We start from the raw sequence: 12,612 nt of genomic DNA on the forward strand, positions 1-12,612 counted from the left end.
ACAGTTCTGATATGTCGTGAGGAACGCCCCCCGCCCCGGGGTTCAAATCCAACATGGCAGCTCCCTGCATTAACAGTGACGGCGGGCGAACACGTCTCTCCTGTTGACACGTTTAGTTTTTAACCCCTTAGTGCAAAGACCCTCGGAGGGAACTCGAGAACCAGATCTGTACAAAAAGTTCACGATTAAAACAAAGCTCTGTATTAAAATGGGAGGTCTGCAATGGGAAGCGATAACTGTACAAAGACGACTCATATAGGAAAAGTTTGTCACCGTATGAAAATAGATGTCTGCTGTGGATTTGGTTTCACAAATCCCTTTGAATGATATGAACTAGATAATTCGACGTGAAGAAAGAAACGGACGAAAGAGCTCCTGGGACGCCGGCGGCGAGGTCCTGGACTCACGAGTTCTCGCGGGATGTTGTCAGTCACTTCCTGAAACGTGTGGCTTCATGTTTATGATGGGTTGTTTTTTTTAAATCTATTTCATCACGTCTGCTTTTGGGAGAACAGAAGAACCAAAAGCTTCTAACTTTTTTTTTTTTTTTTTTTTACACCGTTGAGGACCCTGAATAAAAAGATGGCAGTGTTGTTTTGTTTCTTCTCATTTTCTCTTTTTGGCCTCATCGTTTGATATGAAGTCCAAATTATACAAATAAGGTGCAATAGAAACCCCTGCTGACTCACTCTCTGCCCGTTCAGGTGGGACTCTTCCATTCAGTGGGACAAAGAACCAATCTAGTGGCCTTTTTTTTTTTTTTTTTTTTGCACAGAAAACATTGACTTTGATTGCTACCGTTTTAGCGTCAGCTCTTCGTCACCCACAGTTAGCAGTCGAAACTTTTTGGACGCTGGGTCATTCAGCTCTCCAGACGATAAAAAAACACTCCAGAGAAGGTCCTGAGTGGATGGTCGCTGGTGACACAAACACGTGGGAAACCCCTTGTTACGCACACGGAGCCAAATGAAGCTAACGGTTGTGTTTGTCCTACTTCTCAGAAAGAAAAGAAAAAGTCTGCTTTGCTTGGTTGCGATTGGTTCACACGGTCTGAACTATGGCCCTTTAATCATCGTGAGGAATGAAATATAGTTTTGTTTTCATTAAAAAAACATCAGCCAGAGTTGAAGTGACAGAGATCGTGAAAGTATCATCAAGTGGATTCACTCAGAGCACCGACGACGTGCAGAGTTCGGACCAAGCTTTTTGGTGACGCAGCCATTTTAAAGTCTTCTGCATCAAATTTGAAAGTTCTTACCCAAAAAGTAAAACAGGAAGTCAGAGCGCCCGGTTTTCAAAACTAGTCAATCTAATGGTTGAAAAGCCAAATCTCTTCATTTAGAACATGTTGGTCATCCTGATGGACCTTTGACCTTTGGGAATATCGACGCTCTACTTGTTTTGGCTTCCTGATGTAAAACAAACAGGTCCAAACTCTGCCAGTCATCAGCTCTGGTTTGTCTGCAGCCGACCGCCACAGTTCACAGTGACTGGAGACAGTCTGACACCTGCTGATCTGCTGGCCGTGCGACCCAACCATTGGTTGAACCATGGACAGTGTCCTGCCCGGCTGCGTTGAACCCAATTAAATACTGTCCCCTGGTATTTACAAAAGAGAAAAAAAGCTATAAACCCCCAACGCCTACAAACTTACAGATGGAGCCATTGTAGAATTCCCATTTTTTTTTCTGTACATTGAACTGCTCGTTGAATGTCCGTCCCACGGGAGAAAGGGCCGGAGAAATCTGTTGCATTGTTTGTTTTTCCTGACGCTAAAGACAGAGTCGCCGGCAGGACAGATGCATGAAAGGTCTATTACTACAATGGCTGCCACCGTAGATGCATGATTTGTATAATAGCTTCGTATTTTCACCAGATGAAAGACGTGTTCCTTCCTCCATGTAAAACTACAGCAATTATCACCAATAGTGAATACCAATAACATTATAGTCTTAATAAAAAAATCTAAACATCGACAGAGGAAAAAACGAGTAATAATGTAACTTCCTCTGCAGAAAAGAAAACAAATCCAATCCAAAGAATGTAAGCCAAGAGCGCCTAGTGCAGCACTAATGTACTGTAAACTGGTCTAGGACAGAGAAAGATAGATAGAGAGATAGATATAGATAAGATAGACTGGTTAGCTACTACTGTACAGTACGCCACAGACAACACACTCAAGGGTTCAACCTCCACAGTTCAAATCCTTTCAGATACCTCCGGTTTCCTTTGGACGAAGTCTCAGTGCTAGGTTTCTCGTTGGCCCTTCGAGGACGAGGACGATGCTAAGGTGCGTTTAAGAACCAGGAGTCTGGCTTGGTACGGGTGGCGTCAGATCGACCGCCACGGCTCGTTCTGAATGAGTGGAAGGGAGAAGGCTGCAGCTAAAGGGCGAACAGTTTGAGGTCGGGTTATTCCACACCTTTGGTTGGTTGAGTATTTAGCTAAATGTGACTTCATTGTCTGGGATTCAGGACACACTTGAACCCAACGGGGACATTTCCTAAAATTGAATTTGGTGCATTAAGAGAAGTTTTGCCGATTGGATCTAAAAGACAAAGATGATTTATTTCCGATAACGACGTGCCGGCGTTATCTCTCCAAAAGTTCAGACCAAAAGTGAAGCCAACTTTTCAGCAGCCAAGTTTCAACATGAAGTGTATCGCAGATCTTTTAGCAGAATCAAGACATCGGCATGACGCCTCGGGGGGGGGGCACTTCCTGTGAGCCGGTGATGGTGGCGAGCTATCACAGGTTGTACCCGTCAATGACTCTGATATCAAACTATGAAAGCCTGAGGGAAGTTTCTGCTGAGCTTTTGGTCTGAACTTCATTGATTTTGGTTGATTGTGGGCGTGTGCTTCACAAACAGGAAGTGATGAAGTTCAGCCAGTCCAAGGAGAAAACAAGGATTCATAGAGCAGCCTGATAAAGTACGCTTGGTGATCTGTGGAGGCCGTTTGATTCAAGGACTCAACGACAACGTGTCTCAACAAAAGGGGGAAAAGCAAACAGCCTGTGAGTTTATCAGAAAGAGATTTGAACGGGAACATTTTTTTTTTTTTCCTTAAAACCCTTTTCAGTCCACCAGACAGACAGAGAGACAGGAAGCTAGCTAGCTTTAAGAAGCATTTCAGAGAGGACATGAGAGGAGCGGAGAGGATAGCGATCTCATGGAGAGCCTCACTCCTTTACATCATGGTTTCTACGATGGTGTGGGTGGGCGCCTTCATCAGCAGGCCTTTGTTCCCGTTGGGGTCCAGCGGGCAGGAGAGCTCCTTCAGGCCGCGGTGATCTGCGGGGCGAGAGCTGGCCCCGCCACGAACAGGAGCCGCCACCGCCTTGATCCTCTGCGAGAAGACAGGACAGGAAGGATCAGAGAGAACGAGAAGGAAGGAGGAAGAAGGATCAGAGAGAACGAGAAGGAAGGAGGAAGAAGGAAAGAAGGAGACATCGTGAGGACAGATGAAGAAGGAAAGAAGGAGACATCGTGAGGACAGATGAAGAAGGAAAGAAGGAGACATCGTGAGGACAGATGAAGAAGGAAAGAAGGAGACATCGTGAGGACAGATGAAGAAGGAAAGGAGAGGAGACATCGTGAGGACAGATGAAGAAGGAAAGGAGAGGAGACATCAAGAGGACAGATGGGAGAGAAAAAAAAAAAACCATGTTAGCCTTGAAACTTGGACTGCTGCAGCGATGGGGATCACCGGATACAGATGATTCTTTTACAACTTTTCTGGGTCCGACTCCCACAATGCACCATTTTCATCTCAAACTCAACAGGAGGGACATTTGCATTCGGCTCCTTCTGAATCCTGTTTGTCAAACGTGTCAGCTGGGTCAGATCCACCCACCTCGATGAGCGGCCCGTCAGATCGGATGATCTTGATGACGACCACCATGGGGATGCAGATCATGGAGGTCAAGGCCAGAGTCCAACCTACTCCCACGGCCCAGTCAGGATACTCGTAGATCTTGTTGTACGTCAGTGGCTTGTATTTGACCAAGGAGAAGATGAAGCAGCCCTGCAGAGAGACGAGGACGGATCAGTCAGTCGTTAATAATCAGCATCACATCGGTGGTTCTGCAAGTGAATGCATGAGTGAGTGTTACCCACCATGCACAGAACAGGAGTGATAACAGTCCAGCTCCATTTCATCCAAGCATTTGGTCTGTAGCCCATCATGTCCTCCAGAGCATCATAGAAATTATCAACGCCTGAGAAGAGAGCACAACAACAACAACAACAACAAATTACACAATGCAATCATCTTTTGTTTTTAACCACTGAAGATCAAAAGCATTAAACACATTTCAACAGACATTCAAGGTCATTCAAGGTCATGATATGGACTTTCTTCGGAGAAGATGCTGGGACCATTAACAGCTGACACTTTAAGGAAGCTTAAAGGAGCAGTATGTCTCTCTGACCCCTGGTGTTCTAAATGGGTACTGCAGTCCAAATTAAAAAAACATACAAAAGCTTTATGATGTCACTGATTGGACCTTTAAAGGACGGGACTCACCATAAACCCAGGCAACAGCTATACATTCAAAGAATGCCACCCACAGAAGGCACACACCGCTCGCTGCATAGTAGTCAAACAGCTGGAACACATACATGCCACCCTGCAGAGACACAGACGAACACAAGGGGGAGAGAGGTTATTAAAGTTCAAACACACAGTCTGTAAAGGGTCGCCTTCAAGTCCTGCAGGAAGACCCGCTGACAGAGACCAGCTGGGCAAGAAACCAATATCGCCCGAAATAACCAAAACCATGAACAGCTGACATGTGACAATACAGCTGTGTGTGTGTGTGTGTGTGTGTGTGTGTGTGTGTGTGTGTGTGTAAAAAACTGTTTAAACAATCATGGGAATCCTAAACTCGAACCAGGCCATCGTGGCCATAAAAAGATGTTGCCATGGGAACTGCAGAGGGCGAGGAAGGCAGGCAGGGCAGAAAATAGAAAGACAGTGAGAAGGTTGAAAGTTGTGTGAGAACAGGAAGGGGGGGGGGAGAGGGGGGAAGGGGGGGGGGAGAGGAAGGACAGGAGGAGGAAGTAATGAGGGCTGATCAATGATTACAAGGGGGGAGGGGCCAGTCAATAAGTGATGGTGACAGTTACTGGAGCAGTCCCACCGTGGCGTTCTCATCAGTAGCTACACGTGTATTCAAGTATTGAAGGCGTGTTTTTATTGTTCTCAAGGAAACGCCAACGACGCAGAACAGCACTGAGAAACTGTGAACAGCCTCGAACCGTCTCAGGCTTCGACTCAAGCCATCAGTTCACTGAGCTCGTTTACATCCAGGAAGTAGAGCGGAAGGTTAGCAAAGCTGCAGCTAGCATGTGGCTACAGCACCATCCAGTGGAGGGAGGTTGAATTGCAGCGTGCCGTCGAGCGAGTATGATGTTGAAGCGTTCAGTCACACCAAGTTTACTCATCACCTCTGATGAGAACACAGGACAGTGGGCGGAGTTTGAGGCGGAGTCACATCATGCTGTGGACGGCGCCCCTGATATATAAAGCTGATTTTTGTGTGCTGAGATGAGATTGAGATTAAGATGAGAAACAAAGAGATGTGAGAAGAGGAGGACGTGACGGTGAGGAGTCAGAGCTGATGTGGAAATGCTGAGTCAGACGTACAGCGTCTATTATTAGCAGAGGAGAGAGAGGAAGTTCTCATGACTTGATTGTATAAATAACCTCCCGTCTTCTCCCCGGGGGTAAACACTAATCGCTGCCTGTTGTTCCTGTCACATCGCACTGAGCTCAAAGCAAGGAGGGGGGGGGGGGTTCTGGTCCAATTTCACATTCTGCTGGGCGCCATTACCTTGGTAACCATGGTGAGTCCAAGCAGGTAGCTGATGCAGCAGATGATAGCGATGAAGACCTCTCTGCGGTAACCCTTCCTTAGGAAGGACGGATACAGATCCACCAGTGATGTGATCTGCCCTTCCACCTCCACGAACTGCACGGGGAAACAACAACACGCCAGGGTTAGCAAAACACACAACACGCCAGGGTTAGCAAAACAAACAACACGCCAGGGTTAGCAAAACAAACAACAACACACAACACGTGTGCGCTTGACTTCCCGTCACAGACTTTGAACATGTCTGTTTCTAGAGGGAGAGGAACTTACAATGTGGAGAGTGAGTAGGCTAACCCTGCCCACATGCTTGCACACACACACACACACACACACACACACACACACACACACACACACACAGAGTGGCACGTGAGGGTCAGCGCTCATGCTAATGATTGCACGTGCAGCCGTAGTGGAGGATTATGTGGAGTCTGTTCCAGAGAGGGAGGCAGAGTGGGACTGTTGGTCGGTCTGAGACCTGGTGATGTGCTCGTGTTTCAGTTTGTACAGATGAGCTAAAGGAAGTCACACACACACGTGTTGTACTGCTACATGCAGGTTTTGTACGTTAGCTGAAGTGCTGCATGAACAGCAGCTGTGTGAAAGAGCTGCATGTCATCAGCATACAGTGCAAACACACACACACGCCATCCAGCAGGCCAGCTGTGCTACATGCTAGTTAGCCTCTGATTTATGTCTTCACGTTCAAACAGAGAGGACATCACATGAAGACCTTTCAAACACTGCAGCAGCCTCTGCCAGTGCGCTGTGATTGGACAGCTCAGTGAGAGAGGTGAAACACTCACCTGACTGTCGAGGCCAAGCAGCAGCAGCATAATGAAGAAGAGAATCGCCCAGGCTGTAGGAAAAGGCATCATGGTTACAGCCTTGGGGTAGGCAATGAACGCCAGGCCTGGACCTGCAGGGGGGGGGAGGGGGGGGGAAGAGAGAGAGAGAGAGAGAGGGAAGGGGGGGGGGGGGGTAACATTAGTATCATGATAAGCCTCATCTGACCTGCATCCCTGTGGGAGGAAACGGTCCCAAACAGTGGGGCTACAGAACCAGATGTGCATGCGTGATAAAACCCTGAGCTACAGCGCTAACAATACACGTGTGTGTGTGTGTGTGTGTGTGTGTGTGTGTGTGTGTGTGTGTGTGTGTGTTACGTAATGGTAGAAAGCTTTCAAGTCAAAGATTTTAAATGTTCCTACACCTCGTCTTTACTTACCCGTGTCTCTGTCAAGGTCTAAACACATTTCTACCTGATCAGTGCTCTGACAGCGAGCTGCGGAGGCGGAGCTCTGACTGTGACGTCAGCGGAGAACAAAGTGTTCAACCAATCTCTAACAGGAAGCATCGACAGCGTGGAGGGAAAACATCAGAACTGTACTCGCTAAGCTGGCTAACAGCTACATCCCTGCCTACATGAAGCCCGCTCCGTGAGGGAGGCAAAATGGCCGACACAAAACAGCAGCAGATGGAATCTGACAGGTTTGTTTGTTTTTAAATAAAGATCTTATTTGACATTGGAAGTGTGAAAAAGGAGGTCCAGATACAAGGAAGCATCCCAGCTGACATCAGGAAGACGAAGCATCCAATCAAAGACGGCGTGGACTCCAGACTACACAAACATCAGCATCAAGTGCAGAGCGCTACTTTAACTCTGAAGCTGTCTCCAGGCAGGAAGACAGGGACATTCTCCTGATCTGGTTGGTTCACAGGTGAAGGGGGCGGAGTCTCCTGAGTTTGTGTAATTGTTGTAAACTTTAAAGGTTTTTTTAGGTGGAGTGATTTTCCTCATCACTGATTGGCTGGATGTTTTTAGGTTCCTGCAGCAGACGAGCTGTTTGTGTTTTTATGCATGTGTGAACACATCCGGAAGAATGGGAGCCTGTCGGCGGCACAACAAGCACGCTGAGTGGAGCAACTCCAAAAACAGCCAAACCAATTCATCCCATAAAAAGCTTTAAGAAATAACAGAAGTGTCTTTGTCCTGTCCCACAGCTGGACTCACGTCAACATAAGACGGCTGCATTTTTATTACTGCTTCTGACTCATCACAAGTTTCACACTTCTTGTTCCTCCTCTCGGCACACGTCGGCGTCAGCAGAAGTCAGAGCTGCTTATTGTGCAGCGTGAAAACCAAACTGTGACCTGTGTGCAGTCAGTCAGTCAGTCAGTCAGTCAGTCAGTCAGTCAGTCAGTCAGTCAGCTGATTGACAGGCTCCACCTCCTTCTGCAGGATCACGCCACATTAACATTATTTTAAACATGCCCTCTTTAAGGCTTTGAATCAAGCTAACTGTTAGCCTACAGCCCTGAACACACACACACACACACACACACACACACACACACACACACACACACACACACACACACACACACACACACACACACACACACACACACACACACACACACACACACACACACACACACACACACACACACACACACACACACACACACACACACACACACACACACACACACACACACACACACACACACACACACACACACACGGCAGTAACCTGTCCAGCCTGCAGCTGGATGGAAACAGGAAGTTTGAGCAGAGACACATTCACAGTCATGTTCAGTGTTATTGTGCTTTAAAGACACCAAAGAACTACAAGTGTCCGCTTGGACTACAAAAATAAAAGAAGAGGAGATTAATACTTTCAAAATAAAAGCGCTGAAGAGCTGCTGGATCTCCGTCAGCGTGTTGAAGCTGTGGGGGGGGGGGCACTAAAACTACAACAATGGCGGCGGCAGCTCGCCACATTAAAGGAGCCGTTCAGAAGCACCGAGTCGACCCGCTGGCACAAGACGCACGCCGTCCTCCTCTGATCTTAACCTTCACTCCAACACGCTCGTCTTTTTGTCAGGGTGTGTGGGGGGAAGGGGGGGGGGGGGTCAGTCAAATGCATTGGTTTACTGGCTTTGTCGGTTTCGTTGCTGTTTTTTTTTTTGTTTTTCTCTTTGTAAATACTGATGTTTAAGTTTTGAACCAGGAAGCAGCGCCCACCATCACTGCCGCCCCTCAAGGACCCTCGTACCTGACTCTGCCACATCAGCAATGTCCACCCCTTGCTCTTGTGCCATGAAGCCCAGGACGGAAAATATTGCGAAGCCAGACACAAAACTGGTACCACTGTTGAGGGCTCCCAGCAGCAAACAGTCCCTATGTCACACATATGTCATGAGGAGGATTTGTTAATGAACACACAAGGATCCCGTCACTCTAGCTAAGCCCCGCCCTGAAGACCGGCCTCACCTGTAGCAGTTGTATTTGTACTTGTTGTAGCTCCCCAAGGACGTCATGGCGCCCAAACAGATGGCGTAGGAGAAGAAGATCTGCGTGCCGGCATCGATCCAGACCTGCCAAGGAGAGGGGGGGGGGGGGGGGGGAGACAGAGAGGCTGAGGCCTGCTGATGACCAGAATCACAATGTGTGGACAAGCTGGAGGGGGAGGGGCTTCACGTCCTGGATGGCGCCTTGTGGACTACAGGTGTCCAGGTCTACAGAAGTCTGTAACCACCAGGTTCAAAAAAACACACCCGGGTCGTTCCTGGTTTTTTACCGGGTTCTTTATTAAGAAATAACGGACGCCACTATGGGCGTTACCAACGGACGCTCATTGGTAACGCCCATGAGGTCGACTTTATGGAACCAAACTGAAGCAAATCGATTTCTACCAACTGGTACAGAGCCGGTCCACGCCATCCCCCCACGCCACGCTGACTCCCGAGTCAGAAAAGTGAGGGGGCAGAAAAGGGGGGGGGTACCTACCTCTGGGTCCCTCAGGCGAGCCAGATCAGGGTACAGGTAGAACTTGATGCCCTCTGAAGCACCTGGCAGTGTCACGCCACGAATCAACAGCACGATGAGCATGATGAACGGGAAGGTGGCGGTGATGTAGACCACCTGGAAGAAAGCACAGAGGAAGCGTTACCCTCAGAGCACGGAGAGGCGCCACCATGACTCCGCCCACTCAGGATCGATGAACGTGAAGAGGCCACCGTCTGCGCCTTAAATCGATGGCGGTGTATCAGAGTGTGTCGTCTGGCGAGCGGCCCCTCTCTCTCTCTCTCTCTCTCTCTCTCTCTGACAGGAAGTGCAGCCAAGTGAAACCAGATGTTGCCCGTCGCCTGAAGACAAGCGGGCGGCGCCACACGATGAACGACTGATTCTAAGTGATGTGTTTTTGTTTGGGCGGCGAGCACATGCACTTGCTGCTTCCTGTTTGCAAACATTGCTCCCTTTGTCCTCGTGATCCGACCGCACTGAAAACACCACATGACCATCAGCGCGTCGTGACCTGTGGCGAGCTTTCAGATTCAGCCATGATAAGAAGAGGGTTCAGCGAGTGCAAGAGGAGCGAGCCGGTGCAAACAGAGGGCATTGTGGGTAAACAAACACAGGTGTGTCTTTACCTTCCCGGTGGACTTGACTCCCTTCCAGATGCAGAAGAAGCAGATGACCCAAACGACCAGCAGACACAGCGCCAGGTCCCATTTGATGGTCCCGATGTCGTCGATACCGTTGGTGATCCCCAGCACGTTATGTCTGCAGCAGAGAGGGAGACGTGCCGTCAGTGGGCGTGGCCATCCCATCCCGCCCCCTCAATCCCAGCTGAAGCAGGCTGTAAACATGTAACAACAGCAGCCTCCCCCCCCGTGTGTGCCCGCCCGCCCGCCCGCCAGCGGCTCGGCTCCTCGCCACTTCTTCTGATGTTTCTATTCAGCCCAAGCAGCTGTCAATCATCCACACAGCACATCTCTGTTTCCTCTCTGTCATCACCTCCCTTCCTTTGGCTACATATCCCAGGATGCTTTGAGCAGCCAATCAGGCGGTCACAATTCACTCAATGGAAGGAGGCTGCCACGCCCACACAGTCCTGAACAACGCTTATTGACAGGATGATAGATCATAACCCTGAACGCAGCTCCTGATTGGCTGCAGCTAATCTATTTCTAAAAGCTGATCTAAGGAGGGCGTGCAGCGTGCGTGTGACTCACTCCCAGAACTCGGTGACGGGCGAGGTGAAGTTGGAGGCGTTGGCGGCCAGCCAGAGGGATTTGTTCTTGCGGTAGGTGTCCTCGATGCAGCGCTCCGTGTTCCAGGGCTGATTGCACTTGGCCCAGGGCAGCTCCGGCTGGAAACACTGAAAGCCAGCAAAACATTACATGTCAGACTTCCTGTCTCCTTCAAAATAAAACTCTGACTTTATCCTAAAGTGAAGCTGCTGCTCCTGAGCTTCCTGGTGACACACACACACGCACGCACACACACACACACACGTACCTGGAACAGATAGTAGAGACCCCAGGCCAGGATGACGATGTAGTAGATATTCAGCAGGGACACGATCACGATGGAGGCGTAACCGATACCTGGAGGAGGAGACAGGAAACATCAACCTGTGTCAGAGCAGCAGATATGAGTTTGTCTTCATGTGTCGGAGGTGAGGTCTGGAGGGTTTCCACCTCGCCACCACATGTGATTTATCTGTTCCTCTTCTTGTGACAGAGTGTAAATAAACATGTGATCTAAACTCAAAGTTTGAGTAAGAGGAAGGTCCGTGATCTTGCAACCTCTGAAAACAGGAAGCACGGCGAGGCCAGGCAGGAAGTCAAACAGAGCAGGCTGCTGTATGTGCATCATTCAAGGTGACTAAACCTGGATGAGCGGCGCTACCTCCTGAACTGAGTCTGTGACACAACACATCATGTGACCATGTCAGACCAAACCTGCGCAGCCTCAGACCCCCGTCCTGACTGTGAACACCAAGCTGACTCTCCACGGCTCGGCTTTGTTTGCATTACGAAACACCAACGCTGCTCTCACAGGATTTACTGCACCAGGCTGAAAAACCCAAAGTTCATCCAACTTCACATCAGGCAGTGAGACGAGCAGGACGGATCGATGAGCTTCAGCTCGTTTGATTCTCACTCAGCTGAGCTCCTACATGAGGATACGTGTGTGTGTGTGTGTGTGTGTGTGTGTGCACACATCAGGAGACACACACAGGGCAGAGACCACTCATCCAAATTAATGTCCTTCACCGTCTGTAAATGTGCACACACACACACACACGCACACACACACCTGCCCAGATGACACGGTACAGCGCTGATCAAACAAACAGATGCGACCTCCTCCATGATGTCATTTCTTGTTCTCATCCGTTGACCTCAGCTGACCTCGCTCCGTCCGTTCACAAAAATCACACTCGTACATTTGTTTGTGTTTAGACGCCTGTAATAAGGTCTGTGGTTAACACACGTTGACGTTTTGTTAGACGAGATAAACAACGTTAGCTAAGACCAACACTTGTGACTTTTGAAGTTTTTACGTGAACTTTAAACGGCGGTTGCTAACGAGTGGCTAACTGAAACTACAGTGGTTGCTAACGAGTAGCTAACTGGAACTACAGTGGTTGTCATGGAGACGTTAAACATCATCTCGCCGGGAACTCTCTCCCTAATCCTCCTTACAGCCTCTAGTCATGTTTTTCAGAGCTCTTGTAAATATTAGGTTAATAAACAACTTATTAAGCTAACGTTTAGCTAGCTTGTCAAAACCGCTGATTAGCTTGATGAAGCATAACGGTCGTGACGTCATTACAAACCGACCGCGGTGTAGTTAGCTTGTAGCATAGCGTTAGCTTTTTACTTCTCTGGGCTGCATTAACTCTTCAGACTTCATATCAATGATGTTTATCT

General features: G+C 48.8%; 1 protein-coding gene and 1 long non-coding RNA gene across 2 annotated transcripts in view; both read right to left on the bottom strand.

Annotated features, from left to right (window-relative positions):
* LOC306822609 overlaps window positions 1-12,612 on the bottom strand; it is a 138,074-nt gene that overhangs the window by 103,321 nt on the left and 22,141 nt on the right. The gene's annotated exons all lie outside the window — the stretch shown is intronic.
* On the bottom strand, window positions 2,848-11,302 carry LOC306822575 (sodium- and chloride-dependent taurine transporter-like; the record flags this gene model as incomplete). Its single annotated transcript, XM_079341695.1, has 12 exons — window positions 2,848-3,350; window positions 3,858-4,028; window positions 4,121-4,221; window positions 4,530-4,632; window positions 5,839-5,976; window positions 6,687-6,799; window positions 8,943-9,067; window positions 9,161-9,264; window positions 9,677-9,811; window positions 10,321-10,453; window positions 10,906-11,051; window positions 11,192-11,302. Coding segments are annotated over 12 exons (1,539 nt in total), but the record flags the coding sequence as incomplete, so codon positions are not given.

Source organism: Symphodus melops (genome assembly GCF_947650265.1).
Source record: "Symphodus melops genome assembly, chromosome: 4".
NCBI classification, from domain to species: Eukaryota; Metazoa; Chordata; class Actinopteri; order Labriformes; family Labridae; genus Symphodus; species Symphodus melops.